Here is a 16,665-nt window from a genome sequence, read left to right on the forward strand (position 1 = left end):
GATAGATGGGAAGACAGCATTAGAGTACTCTGACAGGGTCCTGCCTACCATTTGCTCTAAGTTCCACTACGTTGTTTTGAAGTACCAGCAAGAAGAAATCAACGCCCAAGTGCAAAACACCTCAAAGAGCTGTTTCCATAACCACAATACACAAACTTAACTCAAAATCTGGCAGTTTTAAAGCTCTTGGCAAACATTTATTTATCAAGATGTGATCATTCCAGGCTCCATCTGAGCTCACCTCACCTCAGCCTCTGAAGCCATACCACTAGGCACGCACTTGGCAGCAAGGTTATAGTTTCCTTTGCCTATATCCACCTCCCAGCCATATAAACACACATGCTGTACCACACCTTCTACCACAGCCTACTGTCACAGCAAAACATGACATAGTTAAAGTATGCCTCAGCTAGATATAAACTCGGTAGATACTTTTGCTGAAAAAAGAATTGAAGTTCTTTGTGGATTTCATTAGGGGAATTCCTAATAATATTCCTAATTTACGTAACGGAACTCTTAATTCCTCATTTCCTACATTAGGGGAGCTGAGAAGTTAAGTTCTACAAATGTATGTATGCCCTTAGAAACAGATGTCCATAGAGCAGCCACTCACGACATTCAGAACTGGTGACCAGCATCAAAGGTTAAACCAGAGCAAGGACATGTGATGCAACTTCACTGACAAGGAAGGATTGAGACGCTTCCTAAACAGAGACACGATACTAGTTTTGTCCCAGGGTCTGGGTCACCAGGAATGACAAGAAACTACAAAAAGCAGACAAAGGCTGTCCTACTGGCAAGGAAAGAAAATACCAAAATATCTCTCCATAGTCAAAATCACAGTTTCCACACGTTTTCACTGACAACCTAGGCATATCTAATAAAAATCCAGGTACTTCCTTGTGTCACACATTGGCTCAGTGAACAGCATAATGCTGCCAACAAAGCATCAGAGACAAAGTTATGAGAACATGTATGTATCAACACACATGCACCAGTGTAAGGTTGAATTCCTCTTTACCTAGAGCTTTGCAGCTACGTTTGTCAGGTCGCAGCTCGTAGCCTTGCTCACACCAGCACTGGAAGCCTCCTTCACTGTTGGTACAGCCTTGGCTGCAGTAACCTTCTTCAGCACATTCATTCACATCTGCATGTTACAAAGGGAGAAAATTACCATTATATCATCAACAAGCCAGGCAACCTCACTGACAGGTTGCTTCTGCTTTCATGCTCTGATTTGCAACCTATCGTAGCCATCAACTCCAAGCACATCAAAGCAGCAGGGAGGAGGCTACTGCTCCAAAAACCCACCTTGGCACGATCGTCCATCTTCCAGGAGCCTGTAACCTGTATGGCAGGTGCACTGCACCATCCCTCGTGCCATCTGGCACTTCTGAGCACAGCCACCGTTGTTGACATTACAGTTCTCCTCCCCCGTTCGTGGACCTGCAAAAGTAATGCATGAAGACAACTAAGCTGAAACCGCAAGGCAGCTGCTTGTGTCCTCAGCAGTTAGGCAGCAGCCACACTTTAGAATAGGCTAAGCAACACAGGGAAGACAAACTGTGCTGGAAGCTGCCTCTTTTCAGTCAGAACTCTCCCCTGCAGGCCACAACCAATGGGTATCAGCCCTTCCCAAGGCCTGGACAACGAAGCTCAGAATAATATGGTTTGGGATTCACTATCTCTGCAGACAAACTTTGATACCTGAAAGCATAATCTTCTCCCCATTATTCCCTCTCCACACCATGCAATTGGCAAAACCACAAAGGTCATTTTCCTCAGTCTTCAACCCACCCACTCTCCCATTAACACAACCCAGGCTTTCTTCCTTGCACGCATCCTTCAGCAACACCAGACAGACTCCCACACACAGTGCCTCCATTTATATTTAAGACTTGTCTTGGAGTCTGTTATTGACTTACGGCAGTTTTGATGTGGGCTCTCATCACTACCATCTCCACAATCATTTGCTCCATTGCACAGCTTCCTCTGTCCAATACAACGCCCGTTCCCACAGAGGAACTGGTCTGGGGCACACTGAGGCGTCCCTGCAATAAGAGGAAGGAGAAAGTAAACACCAGAGCTTACTGATTCAACAACAGTCATGGTAGAGAAAAGGACACAGAACACTTTCTAAGATTTGTTACAATCTTTATATATGAACACAAATCCATTACTTCCTCTTTCCTTGAATTCAGCTCATCTTCCACTCCTTACTGCTCCAAATATCTTCATGCTGATTCAGAGGCCTGTGAGCTCTCCTCCAGACCGAGTCCAATGCTGCTATATTGGGAAGCTCTGCTATTTAATCACTCTCAGAACGACTTCAAGGTCCTGGCTTAATTCCCTTTGGTTCCAGATTCCACAACCCTCCTCAGCATGTGTCAGAGTGGAGTCAGTTCTTCACTTTAATCATCTGAGATGCCACCCCAGCACGGCTATGGATCTTAAGCCTGCCTAGGAATGGGCGTCTTGTCCAGCCCTAACTGCACTGTGACGGACTTGGAATGAGATTTACATGCATCACTGAAATCTGAGCTCAGGCAACAGGATTTCACACGAGCTACACACTTCAACTTGTGCTGTTGGCAGGAAGGCTCTACAAAATTCTTGTAAGTAAAGTAATGCTATTTGTAGGGACTCTGCCAATCTAATTGTGTCTTTGTCAATAACAGCACTGTCCTGTTGCCTCTTATTTCTTATACCTCTCAAGCTGACTTTGTCAGTGGTTTCCAAACCATCACCCTCTGATAATCCTAGGAGTGTAACAGGACAATACAGTTATCAGCAAAGAAACAATTAGATTGGCAGACTGCCTGCAAGCAGAGTTGAAAAGGGTAGTTGTGAGATTATCAAGTACAAATAAGAACTAACAGACACACCAACCGGGAACATAAAAACAAATCACATACGGATTCACTTCTCAGAGAACAGAAATACTTTTTATAAAGGATTCCAAAACTTGGACTGCATTTGTCATAATGAAGACAAAGATTCTTACATCAGCTGATCTCCTAGTGTTCTAGGAATTTTCTCCCTATAGCCAATAAAAATATAAATCCAAGAACTGACACAGGTTTTTAACTTGCTAAAGACATCAAGACAGTGCACTATTTCTCATTAGATGAGCCAGTACTTCTGCTGGGACTAGAACCCCTCAGTTAATTTTTACCTGACGACTATCACTGTAGACCTAATGCAGAACTGCACAACCAACCTTGTGGTGACAACAGTCGTACTCTACCATCTCGGGTTTCGTTTGGAGTGGGGAGGTTGAAGTTCAGTGGCTCTGGAAGTTTGATTTGGCTTCTGGGCTGCAACAGTTCTTTCAGTATTTGTTTAAATATCTTGGTTATCAAGATAAGGCAATGGGTTTACCGGTTTGTCTAAGCACAATTGCTTTTTCCAGGATCACCACCACCTCCTGCACAATGCTACTCATGCCAGCTGACTTATCTAGAGCAATAGCTCCAGGTCCTCTGAGCTCATCTATACCTGTACGACACACACTGCCCTCTCCTCAACAAGCCCAAACAAGGGCTGCAGTTTTAAAAGTCCTTTTTGTCACTCTAAACACAGTTTTTGAAATACTCTGATCTAAATAGGTCAGTATACATAGTTGGGCTCTTCTCACTGTGACAAATTCACAGACCAGTATATACTATTCCTCTATGAGGGCTACAAACAACCTGAAAAAATTAAGAAAAATAGAAGATTCTAGTTATTTCCTGAATCTTACCACAATACAGAGGTCTGTTAAAACCCTCTTCTTTTCCATATCCATCATATAGAAGAATAGCTCTAGGGGAAATGATTACAAGAAATAGCAAGAGACTGCCTAGAAAATGTCTAAGGCACGGTGAGGCTGGTACTCTTAACCCTCTAAAACAAAAGCTTTATTCTTCACTTTTACAAAATGCCCTTTTTGATACGATCTCCTGTTAAAAGTGCTTGGCAGCTTCATAAGGCAACATGAAAGCTACCCAGAATTACCTAGAAGGAACGAGCCAGACTCAGTCCATTTGACAAGAGTAGGAACTTTGAACTTCATTAATGCTTCCAGGTTTGAATGGAAGTGTCTCAGAGCTTTGTTGTAATTCATAGAGTATGGGCAGGATAGGCATATACAGGGATCTGACACCTGACCAGAAAACACCACTACTTAGGTTAGTTTAAGCACACAGACCAGCGCATGTTTGCAAGTGTAGAAGACAGTTTACAGATCTCATACTCTGGGAAGCACAGTAAGTCGAGGCTGAACTCAAACTATCCAAAAGAGATCTCACTATCTGTACCTCCAGGATAGAAATGTTAGCTATAAGCAGCAAGGCAGCAGGCCAAACCTGTATTCTCACAGTTCTCCTCATCACTGTTGTCAGAGCAGTCATCTTCCCCATCACAGCGCCAGGACAGACGGACACAGCGCCCTGATTTACAGCGGAACTGGTCAGCTGTGCACATAGATGTAGCTGAGGGACCCAAAAAAAAGAGAAAATTAGGTGAGCAAGAAGGATCAGAAGAGACCTGTTTCAAAGATAACACTTCCACATATTCTCTTGCATCCACAGAAACAGAACACTCCCACCAGTCCCCAGCACTCACTGCAGTTCCTCTCGTCTGACTGGTCATCGCAGTCGGAGTCTCCATCACACCTCCAGCCAGCATTAATGCACAAGCCACTGTTGCACATGAACTCCCCAGAGCGACATGGCTGGTGAGATGCTGTGGAGAGATTAAATAAATAAATAAATTAATAAATATGGAGCAAACTCAGACCTATGGAACATCCCAGAAATCTCTCAACACCACATTTATGCTCCACTATAGTGGAACTTGGTCCTCAACAGATCCCTCCTGGAAACTGCTTTAATTCCTGCACGCAGGAATGTGCTGACTACACAGCAACCCCCATCACTACTCTCGCTGTCTTGAGTTAAAAAATTAATAATCAAAGAATCAGCTTATGTGTGACAAATTAGATAGCTGTCTCTCCAGCCAATGCAAAATCCATTTAGGCTTGCAGGTCAGAAGCTTGGACCAGTACCACTCTGCACTAACTTACAGCAGTCAGATTCATCAGACCAGTCCCCACAGTCATCGTCGCCATCACAGTGGTAGATGTCCAAGATGCAACGTCCATACGCACACTGGAACTCCTCCAAGCTGCAGGTGGCAGCTGGAACATCTGATGCTAACAAGGGAATCAAACAAAAAATGCCTAAGGTAAAAGGGCACAATCCAGTTTAAATGCAACCTTTCTCCATCTAATAATGCACTAGCAAATATTCAATAGAAAAGTGTTGGAAATTACTAGCCCTTGCTGCATAGCTTTGCATGACCTGTATCGCTGAGAACTTGAATGCTGTTTGTGCTTCACTGAGGGGCAGTTTAAAGCTATGTACAAACAAAACTGTGCAGTCAACTCACTTAAAAAAAAAAAAAAACACAAAGGGGTTGATGAGAAAGCAACAAAAAGGATCCAAGAGTGTCACCTTCCCTCTTACGCTCAAGATACTATCTATGTCTTAGTGCCCTGTATAAAGGTTTGAAATGTTTATTAAACCTTTGAAAGTCAGGTATAAAAACAAAGCTACCTTTTGGGGTAGCTCTATATTAAGGACTGAGGCACATCACAATGCAAAGTTAAAATATGGCATGATTCCTTTAAAATTTTAACAAAAACAAACATTTGAAGACCAAAGGAAGCAAGCAGCGAGGTGCCCGCTTCTGCACCTGACCTTTGAATTTTCCCCCCTCCCTTTCCTCTCAAGCCATTGCTAAAACAAACCGTGCCTTATCAGTTCAGAGCACTGGCGGGCAGATGACCCTAGGCAGAGCCCAACAAACTTGCAGTCAAGGATTTGCCCACTGTTTTCTGTTCAGCAGTACACTACGTGGGAAGTGATGAAAAATCTAAGTCCCACACAACAGAATCTGACACCTCTTCTCATGCTGTCTGGAGAATGAACTGCATGTTTCAGGCACGAGTCTTTCAGCTGAGGAGGTCAGAAAACAAATACACTCAGCAAAAGGGAAAACAAAGGCTGGCAATCAGGGACCTGAACTACGCCTGCCTATCCAACCTCAAGTAGTGGGCAGAGCCTCCAGGCACATAGTAAGAGCTCCAGTTCAGCCAGTATCCAGTGGCTAGTTACTAACGTGTGTTACTAGGTGTGTTAACCTGTGCCTCACCTAAGCAATCTGAAAGTAGCGTTTGGGCCTCCCTGAGGAGAAAATGAAGTTGATGACTTATATTCTCATGTAACACAATTATACATCCCATGCCATCAAAAAAAAAAGAAAAAAAAAAAAAGTGTAGTCCCACATTGTCTTAGATGAAGAATGAACAGGACTGGACATAAGGAAAAGTTGACAGCCACACTGAGTAAGGTAAGAGAAAGGGAGGCAGCCAAAATGAGCTTCTTAGTGAAGTTCCTTACTAAAACGCTTTACAGAGAAAACTGCCAGCCACGATTTGAGAAGCATTTCAACTCAGAGGAGCATGGGCATGAATTCAGGTTGCCCTTCCACCTGCATAGGAGGCAAGGTTGAAACATCTCTCCTCACTTCCCCAGAGCCTATTCATGGCCTGCATGGAATCAACAGGCAAGGGAATGAGAAAGGAGAGAGGGGTAAAGGCGAGGGAAAGAGGCTGGCTTCCTTTTAGAGCCTTTTCCCAGCTTAGAAATGTTTGCAGCCCCTGGCTTGCTGCCAACTCTCATTATCTGGAGAGATAAAAGACAACTCCCCCATGCATCCACTCCCCTGCCCTTCAGGAGCTGGCGGCCCTGATCCCCCCCTCCTAGAGCTTTTTGAAGTTTCTTGCTATCTAGAACAAATTCTGCAAAATGCCTTTGAAAGCAGGGTGGGGGAAGGGACCGCTGAAACTTCCACAGACACTAAATGCGCTCAGAGACATGGCAGAGAGCAGTGGGGGTTAGGAAGGGACATAATAGACTCCTGTTCCACTTGCCACAAGCCCATGATGGTGGAGGAGAAAACTGCTGTGGGTTCTCACACCCCCACCTTCCCCCATCTCCATCAGTCAAATCAGCTTCCAACTAATTCATCCTATCAGCCCTTATCTGACGAGGTCCTGAGTAAAGCATCTGAGTGAAGAGGGGTTGGGCAGGCAGGCAGCCCTTGCAGCATGCCAGCTGGGAACATGCGGTCCCTTAGGATGCTGTCAGTGGGCAAAGCCCCCCAGGAGATTTCAGGCAGGAATCAGACAAGAGAATAAAGGAGGGAGCAGTTTTCTCCCCCTTTTCTCTGCCCTCCAGCTCTTACAGTTTTATATAGAGCTCTATCCAATGAAGCGTAAGCCCCCTGCTCCGAGTCAAGATCATATATCCATGGGAAGCAACAGAGAAGCAGCCAGGAACAGCCTAAGTATTTCTGTGAGGTAACACAAGAGGCATACCATCCTCCTCTCATGCCCTCTGGGGTAGACAACGGAAGGCAGCCTAGCTGCCAGTACAGGCAGGACTAACTCGTTTCTGATCTCTGCTGCAGAAAACGTGCCAAACCCCAAGACAGGAGCAGGTCCAAAAGGCTATTTCCTGTGGTTACAAAGCAAGGAGAGCACTTACGGCAATTCTCTTCATCAGAACCATCCTTGCAGTCTGTGTCACCATCGCAGAACCAGTGCTCAGCTATGCAGCTGCCATCACTGCAACGAAACTCCTTCTCTGAGCACTTTCTCATATCTGCAAAGATAGTAATACAAACAAAGCCTTGTCTTTTCTCAGAGTACCCAGGAAACAACCACACAACGCTCCTGAAGCTCCTAGGGCACTGACAAACAAGACTGCTCATTAAACCATACATTTCCATGTCATGCAGTGCCAGGACAAAACTGTCAGTGCTCATTTAACAGACACAGAGCACTGGATTTGAAAGGAATCCATGGGTCTTCACAATTGCATGTGAAGGAATAACAAGCCTCAAGTGATTTTTGCCTGGCAAATAAGCCACACAACCTGAAATCCCAGCCAGCCATGGGAACACAATATCCCATAGGCTGGTCCAGATAAGCCAGCTGTGAGCCCTTGCCATGCTAAGAGGACCCTAGAACTGCACAGGTGGGAGCCTGTGCGATGCCTTTTCAAGCCCTAGCAGGGCAGGCAGCCATCACTGTCATTCATGATATTGGCAGGGCCGCTACTCACCACATTGCTCATCGCTGTTGTCTCCACAGTCGTTATCTCCATCACAGTGCCATAGGCTGCGGATGCAATATCCATTCTGACATGAGAACTCATCTTCCTCACACTCCCGTGGAGCTGCAGGGACACGAAAGAGAATAAGGTGAAGACAAGGCAGTAAGATTAAGCTTCGCAAATGCCAAACCTGTGGCGTGTCACAGATTGAGCATCCTCCTCCAAGGAGGCTACTTAATTGGAGAGTTCATTTCCCTTATCCTAACAACATCAAGATGGCCACTGTGATATTCCCCGAACCTCTCTCTTCCACTCCAGCTGTTGCTTCCACTCAAGTTGCTTGCACAGTGGGCTCTAAAACCTGAGAACATGGGTTGGAGGAAGGACCTGGAACAGAATAATGGAGTCGCCCACCCTGGGCTGGCATTCTTGCACAGCCCCAAGCGTGGTTCAAGTGAACCCCACAAGAAAAAAAGGCAATGCAGGCCTCTTTTTTAAAGCAATTAATATGGCCTATCATTACCTAACAAATACTTTGTCAGAATTGTACCTCCACCTTTTTTTCCCACAATACCAAAACTACCTTCAAAGGAAAGGAAATGTTCATTGAAAAGGGAGAAATTTCAACTTTCTCTTCCAAACTCTCCAGTACTTGCAGCCTCATTCCACTCTTTGCCAGTCTTCTACAAAAGCTTGTCTGCAGGCCAGTGAGGAAAAGAAAAAGGGACTGCAAAATTAGCACCTGAGGACCTTAATCCAACCGAAACCCTCCTATGGTTAAGTGCTAGTCTGGACAACTCCCTAGGAGTCTCTTATTCTCAGAACCTTGCCTTTTTCCTTTCATTAGTCTCCAAAACTTTTGATCACACCCTTCTCTACTGTTGTCTTAAATATGAGGGCTTTCCAACCTTTTCTGAAAAACAGAAGACCAAACAGACCCAGACCTAAATAACTTTTTTTTTATGAAAAGCTTTGAAAAGAGACTGGAAAACCAACCTTAGTCCTACCACCCAGAGCATCACAAGGATGTCAGATCCCTGGACCCTGGTCCCAGCCCTCTGCCCGGAAGGCAAAGATCAGGGCAATTCTGATCAAAAAGTGAATTCATTAGCACGCAATCATTGCATAAATGGCTAAAATGACACGGAATATTTTACAGCCAATAAATTTATTTTTCTTGTTCCTCCATCAGAGCCACTCTGGAGCACTACGCACCCAATTTCTGTAGAATTCAAGGACTGCAGAGTGATGCTTATTGAGCAGCTGCAATCATCTCAAACAGGCAGCACAAAATTTTTTTCCTAACTGCAGCCTGATGTCAGCCCTAGCAACCAGTGCAGTTTCAGAGAATCTGAAGCTCAAGGACTATGCAGTGTGCTGGCTCCCTGGCACATGTTGCCAAGTACAAACTGGATGATCTGTTGTGAAGAAGGAAAGTTGCACCCCCTGACCACCTTTTGCTAACAGAAGCCTACCACAAGTAAACCTCATTCCACAACACCAAGTGTAAAAGGAAGGGGCTGAAAGCTGCAAGGGCTCAGGCCAAATTCACTCAGTTTTAGTAAGCTGCAGAAGCACAACAACAGTGCTCACAGCTAGCAGCCTGCCATGGCAGCTCTTCTGAAGATGGCAACCTCATACGGGAGCAGTCGGTCAGCTTCCAGGGTAACTGGTCTCTGAGTGGGGAGCATAACTACAGCACCTTTCTCTCAGGGAGCTCAGTTTAAAGGGAGAGGATGCTGGGGACAACCCAGCACAGCAGAAAAGTCAGACAGTGGAACCTGAGGCCACAGGAAGTCAGCCAGACAGGCAGTTCAGTTGGATTTGGCAGGGGTTAGGCGTTTCCACGAACAGGGGAGGACATGAAGCGCTCAGCTCGGGGAAGTGCTTCATGGGACATTAACTAGCAAAGCTGCAGGGCATAAGCTGTTCTCCAGCTGGACAGAGCAGCACCCCCTCCCCCAGGACACACATCTGAACCACAAGCCAGGTGCCAATGGGGGAGGGATTACGGACATTAGGTACACATCTCTGTCAGAGGCAGGATATAGCTTATTGTAAGCCAAAGGTCTGCCTCAGTGGATAAACCCTTAAAATCCTGTAACGGAGTGGGCTAACTTTCCTCACCCATGGCAGGCATGCAGCATGACTCCCTCCCCTCTGAGAGGTGACTTACGGCAGTCCTGTTCATCAGAATCGTCCTCGCAGTCGTTGTCTCCATCACAGACCCATGACCGGCGGATGCACTTCCCATTGTCGCAGTGGAAGTCCAAGGGGGAGCAAGTGGGCAGCACTGCAAGAGCAAAGAAACACCTCAGTATGGAGCTACAGCCAGCTTCCTTCCTGAAAAGAAGTTCCTTCCCTCCTGATGGGAGAAGGCTCTTAGAAACAAAAGACATGAAATTTCAAGTCACAAGGAAGAGCTCTGCCTCAGAGGGGTGGCAGGATAGGTCTGCAGTTTGTCAGCCTTTCCTCCCCAGAGGAGCACTGACCTTTCCACAATAGAGTAGCCATCACAATTCCCCACTGAGTTCCTTTTTTCTCTTTCATCCCTAAGCCTGCTATCATCCCATAATGGCACTTGTTTCATAACAAGGAAAATTACAATATCAACATTTTCCTGCATGCTTCCCAGTACAGTCCATCCTGTTTCAATTACCCAGTGAGTTCTTTAGGATAAAAACCATCAGAAACAATGGTTTGGGGAACAGGGTTTTGCAAGGCACATGCCACAAGAAAAACACATGAAAAGTGTGTTTCAGCTTGGGGATTCTGCCAGCTTTTTTTGTCTAAATCTGTGAGGAGAAGCTTAGAGGCAGGAACCCATTGCTGAGGATAAATTCACTGTGCCTTGGGTATGGGCAATAGGGTTCAAACCCTGCTAAAGGTCTCCAGAAGGGATAGAGGGAGAGGGTGTATGGGACACTTGTCTACACAGGACTCTGCTGGCAACGGAGTGGAACCACAAATCCACAGCATTCAAGGCAGCCCAGAGCCACAAAGCTGGAATTCACGGGGGAGCATCAGCTCCGTCCTGCCCCCACGGATGAGAGAAACCCTCAACCCCGGGGAGGTTCATGCTTTTAAGTGCTGCCAGCTGTGGTGGGGAAGGGGCTGCAAAAGACCCCGCTCCTGACAGGTGTGTTCTCCGAAGAGCAAGGTTAGCTCAGCGACGTGAAGGGGAACAGGCTGCAGAGGCCAGTGCCTGAAACCCTTTCATCCCAGCCCAGCTTGCCGACAGCATCTCCCGTCTGTCACCAGGGGCTCAGCCCTCCTCTGCTCTGCCCCTACTTCTTCCCCTGCCAACGCTGTCCCGGGGGTGGGGGCGCAAGGCTTAAAAGAAGGTGAAGACAGCAGCCACACACACAAGGAGGAGGATTTAATAAGGAGAACAAATAGCCACATTTTCTACTTTCCCAGCTTCCTCACCCCTCCATTTCCACATAGGCCAGGACTGCTGCCAGTGCCCTGTGTTAGCAGTATGGATTACACTGCACGGAATCACTCACAGCTCTTTATAGCACACCCTCCAACATTTCATACCGAGTGCCTGGCCCAAAAGCCTCCCAACCCTCAGAATACACTACTGCAGTTCAATTCAGACTGGCTGTAAGAGTCTAAGCATGGATGTGGATCACCTAAGCCACAACTCTGTATTTGACAGGGCGTCACCGCTGAACACCACACTTGATGACAAAATACAGACTGTGGCACCAGCCCTCAGGAAAAGGTTCATCCTATCACATCCACGACGTCTTGGTGTAGGTATACGTTCAGATCACACTCAGCCACTTCCAGGCCTCAGAGAGGTATGCAGGAGGCACACAGATCTGTATCGCCACCCTCACAGCTCTGACAACACCCTAGTAGTCCGGAGGCTGGCCCACTTCCCTACCCTGTGCTTTCTCTGAGCAGCCCTGTGCTGCTGCATCAAAGCGAAGGAGGAGAGCCTCCTTCTTCCCCAGGGCAGATAGAAAGGGGAAAGAAATCCCAACTCTGCTTCCGAACAAAGCCAAGGCAGATATTTGGATTCAGAGAGCCAGCCCCACAGATCAGCCCTCTCTCCCCCAAGTGCAGCTCCCATACATACTTCACATGCTGAGCAAACCTTCCCTGGCCTCAGCTGCAGTTTCAGGACTAAGACCATCCCCCCAGCATATGCTTTTCTGTCTGCTCTGCCCAGTCCCAGCGTGACTAATCACCAAAGGACTGCACAGGAGCCGCCTGGAAGGGAATTTGCATGCTGACTCTCCAGGGGAGAATTCTTCAGGCTCCCAGAGGGTTAGGCCATTAGCACTGGTTCAGAGCTGATACCATTATCCCATTGAACTGCTGCATCCCTTCATGAGGTAACAACACAAAATGAAATTCCACCCCTACAGGGAGCAGTTCAGCCAATTTCATACTCTCCCTTAAATATAAAAATTGAGCTGCAACCACAGGGGAGGGGGAGCAGGAGCAGGGGAAAGAGAGCAAAACACAAACTGCCACATACAAAGGAGGACCTAATTCCCACCCTAGCAGACAGCAAGTATGTGCCAGCCCAGACAACACCAGGGGGGAGATAAATCCCCTTCCAGAGGAGCTCTCCTTTAAAGGAGGAAGGAAAATGGAAAGAAAGAAAAAAACACTTAAGACAAAAAAAATAATGAATGAAGGCTGATGTTTCAGAAAGCTTAGGAACCACCAATGGGATCGGGCCAGGGATCTGTGTAAATTTGTAACCTGAATCTAATAATGTTCAGAAACAGACGCTTCAAAAGGCAAATGCAGGAGATTCCAGGAGCAGCTTTTGCGCAGGGGCAGCCTGTCCCTATCCCCTCTTCCCAGCCCTGATCCTCCCAGCCCATGATCCCTTCTCCCCTTTAAAAAGCAAGCTGTCCTCACTGAAACATTCCTGCATGTCTTCCTGTTAGTTCTACACACGTCAGCTTCAGTCCCACTGTACAGCCCTTTGTTCTGGGGCTATTATTGTTCAGCCCTTCTGTTAGTCATTTATTTCTTCATATTTTGAGTTCTCTTCCTATGGAGTTAAAGCTGAGGGCATATCATTAGTCCAGAGGATAAAATTTAGTGCTGTTGTAAGTATTTCCCCCAAAATTGTTTGAAAATTAAAAAGTTAAGAGGAAATTTAAAAGTTAAGGTGTCACGCTTCAGAAAACACATAGTGCAGGGTATTCAAACAACCTCCACTATATTTTCTTCTGCCATCATGGAATACCTTTACAATTTGCTAAGGGATTTTACTGCTTTAACTAACTTTAAAAGCCACGCTTCCATCTTCTTCCTCCCTCAATTAGAAGAATACATGGCTACACCTGTGAAACATCAAGGATTCCTTCCACTGCCAGAGAGGGAGAAAGAGTGGATTATCAAGCTGGATTAGCAGCCAGAAGCCTGGAAACAGCACACCTATATTTGCTCCCCAGCTTTGATAGCAATTATTGCATGACTGTGGGACAGTTCTAGCACTTCAGCCCCACTTCTAGCAGGGGTAAAATTAAGGACATTTATTACTTCCTATGATAGCTGCAAGGCCTTCATAGGCAGTTTCCACTGATGAGAAACTGTTAGACTGCACTAACATGGTTTTACCACTACTAGAGCAGGATCAGGCATTTAGGCACTGCAACGGTAAACGCAACTAAGCCTCAAACCCCCGCCCCCCCCTTTCCCTACTCAATTCTCTCCGCATTCGTGCAAAGCAGCAGTATTTTTCTTGAAAGGAATAAGCAAAGGCAAGTCCTAGGATGGAGCTGAAGACAGACAAGTGGCACACGGATAGGAACTAACCTGCTTCCCCAAGCAGAGGGAACAAGCACAAGGAAAGGGAGCGTGCGGGAAGAGCTAAGCGGGCCAGCGACAGCCTAAGAGAGCACATCTGTCAACTTGCAGTGAGCAACACAAAAAGGCCTTTGAACTTCCAACCATTTCCCTGAGCTCATCCCTCTGCATGGTCACACTGGACATCATCCAAAGTTTCAGCAAAGCTAGGTCTATCGTAGGCCTGCTATTCCTCCCCCTCTCCCAACTCCTATTACACAGGGCGCTCTTTTACAGCCAAGCCGAAGGGGAGGGGGAAGAGCAGGGGGAAAGGGAAGTTTATAAGGTGAAACAGCCTCAATCACGTCCCACTAGCCTTTGAACACTTTATCCCTTTTGCCTGCAGTGCCCAGGTTGCTTCGTGCTCAAGGACAGTGAGTGACTGGTGCTCAGAACTGGATCACAGCAGGCTGAACAATACGGTTTGATTAGACAAACCCTCAGTCATACGAAGAATGAGGAGTTAGTTTAAATATCAATTACAAAAAGTTCATACTACCAGTAGCCTGACCCTCAGCTGTACTCATATAGCTACATGTCTGTATGCACACAGATTTCATCAACTGTTTTTTGGAAAATCTAGTTCCAGAATAACAGAAAACATTTTCAACAGTGCTGTCAAACTGTATTTACGCACTTTGCTGGTCAAAATTATAAAAAGAAAGAGAAGAAAAAAGGGTATCAACACCCAATCTTCCACCACCCTTCAATCAAAAGGGCTATGCCTGAGGGGCACTGCATTAATTGGGATGCCCTTTGATGCCTTTTAAAGAAAAAGCAAGCCCAATAAAATAATAAAGCATGAAGTAAACTTTACTCACAAGAAATACCAGATATGGAAGTGGTGTCTTTTCAACAGAAACCATAAACTCAGTTTAGCCAAACCAGAAGTTTAGAAGCAAAGCTTCACCTAAGCTCTTGCATCTGAGCCCTGGACTGGTGATTATGGAGAAGGCAGAGGGAAGACTATTTTTCTAAAAAAAGTTTCCATCAGTTTCAGTAAAAGGCCTGGGATATTTTTATCCTCACATCATCACAGAACACATTTGTGTGGGACTGGTAGGTGTAGTAGCTATACTGTTTCTGGCAACAAAGAAAATCTACTGGACTTGAATGTGTTGTAGCTCAACAGGAATTACGTGAAGTTCCCAAATGAGATGGAAACAGAAGGCTACTTTCAGTATGCTTTAAGGTAAAAGAAGTAAATTCTTTTTCAGGCTCTTTAAATGAAATAGCATTGTACAACAGCACATGCAGCTAGGCAAGCATGTCTGAGTTCCATGGAGCGACACATTTACAAGCTGAGGAGGCACAATACAGATGCTAAATTCAGAGTAAAATGGCTCTGTTGGGGGATGGTTAGGACAGGATTTGGCGTATCTTATGAGAAACAGAACTATTTATCAATCCTCAGGCCAAGTTTACTCAGTTGTCCTTTCACCCTTGCCACAGGAAGTAAGACTCATTCACACCACACTGGACTTCAAAGTACATATAGAAGGGCAGAATGAAAACCATTCCTCTTCTCGCACGCAGCTTTCGTTAGGGACAGTCCAAAGTAGTCTCTGTTGGCACAAGGCAGGAAGGCAGCTGAGCTACTCTGGGCATATGTAGCGAAGGCTTCCAAGTCAGACACTGTCAGCAAGCCAGAGAGCTGACACCAAATAGAGAAAGTCTATGAAGCTGGCATGACAGCTGGTAGGTTGCTTATTACTATTATTACTACAGGACTATGGCTTGTAAACATGATCTGGAGCAGGAAGCAAACATGTCACGGAATAATTGGCTCCTGTCACAGCAGGGCTTCAGATTTGCAAGAAAAACAGTTCCCGTCATAGCCAGGTAAGCAGAGGCAGGACTCTCCTGAGAACTACAGGAAAACACCTACAAGAACCAGGCAGTCTGAGGACATCAATCCAAGCTGAAAATATTTATAGGAAAAAGTCAGTCAGTCTGGGATGTGTTGAAAAGATAATGGTTGAGGAAAAACCTACTGGAACTGATTCTAAAAATGTCAGTTTGTTGTACAGTTTGCAACAGAACACACACACAGAAAAAGAAAACAACACTGAAAATTCATCTCAGAACTAAAACATCTCACTCAAAAGGAAGAAACTGTCTCTGCCCATGCTTTCCACAGGTGCAGCTCTCTCACTGCTGAGTATCTTGCTTTCTTACACATGGTTTGTTTGAAGTTACCTGTCACAGTTAAAACAATCAGATTTCACAAACACAAGTCACAAATGGTATTCTTACTGCAGCCGTCTTCATCACTGTGGTCCCCACAGTCATTGTCTCCATCACACTGCCACTGAGCAGGGATGCACGTACATTCACCGAAAGCGCTGACAGCACATGTGAAGTGATTACGTCCACAGGAGCATTCGGTGCTGCTCGATACACCTGCAAAGGAACAAAAGGAAAAAAGATGTTTTGAAGACGTGGCTCTATTTTATGGTACACACATTAAATACAAACTGACATTACAATTGTTCTCCACGTACACACTCCGTGCACGAACATACACTCTCCTGCAAAGAAAAGCATTCATCCCTCTCACACTGCTGAAATAGGAGATCGAGCACTATCCACAGTTTCCTGGAATGGAGCTATTTGAAGACAACAGCAAATAGCAACCTGCCAAAAAGAGATTTAGGAATCAGTTAGGTGGAAAATAACT

General features: G+C 45.8%; 1 protein-coding gene across 3 annotated transcripts in view; it reads right to left on the reverse strand.

Moving 5' to 3' along the window:
- LRP4 (LDL receptor related protein 4) overlaps positions 1-16,665 on the reverse strand; it is a 75,382-nt gene that overhangs the window by 20,954 nt on the left and 37,763 nt on the right. For all 3 annotated transcript variants that reach the window (XM_084519512.1, XM_084519511.1, XM_084519513.1), the window contains exons 2-11: positions 16,242-16,388; positions 10,339-10,455; positions 8,172-8,285; positions 7,593-7,709; positions 5,066-5,194; positions 4,606-4,725; positions 4,347-4,472; positions 1,926-2,051; positions 1,312-1,446; positions 1,022-1,147 (exon numbers count right to left, since the gene is read on the reverse strand). In XM_084519512.1, coding sequence (XP_084375638.1) covers positions 1,022-1,147; positions 1,312-1,446; positions 1,926-2,051; positions 4,347-4,472; positions 4,606-4,725; positions 5,066-5,194; positions 7,593-7,709; positions 8,172-8,285; positions 10,339-10,455; positions 16,242-16,388 — 1,257 coding nt within the window. The remainder of the gene's footprint in view (positions 1-1,021; positions 1,148-1,311; positions 1,447-1,925; positions 2,052-4,346; positions 4,473-4,605; positions 4,726-5,065; positions 5,195-7,592; positions 7,710-8,171; positions 8,286-10,338; positions 10,456-16,241; positions 16,389-16,665) is intronic.

Source organism: Aythya ferina (genome assembly GCF_964211825.1).
Source record: "Aythya ferina genome assembly, chromosome: 5".
Lineage (NCBI taxonomy): Eukaryota > Metazoa > Chordata > Aves > Anseriformes > Anatidae > Aythya > Aythya ferina.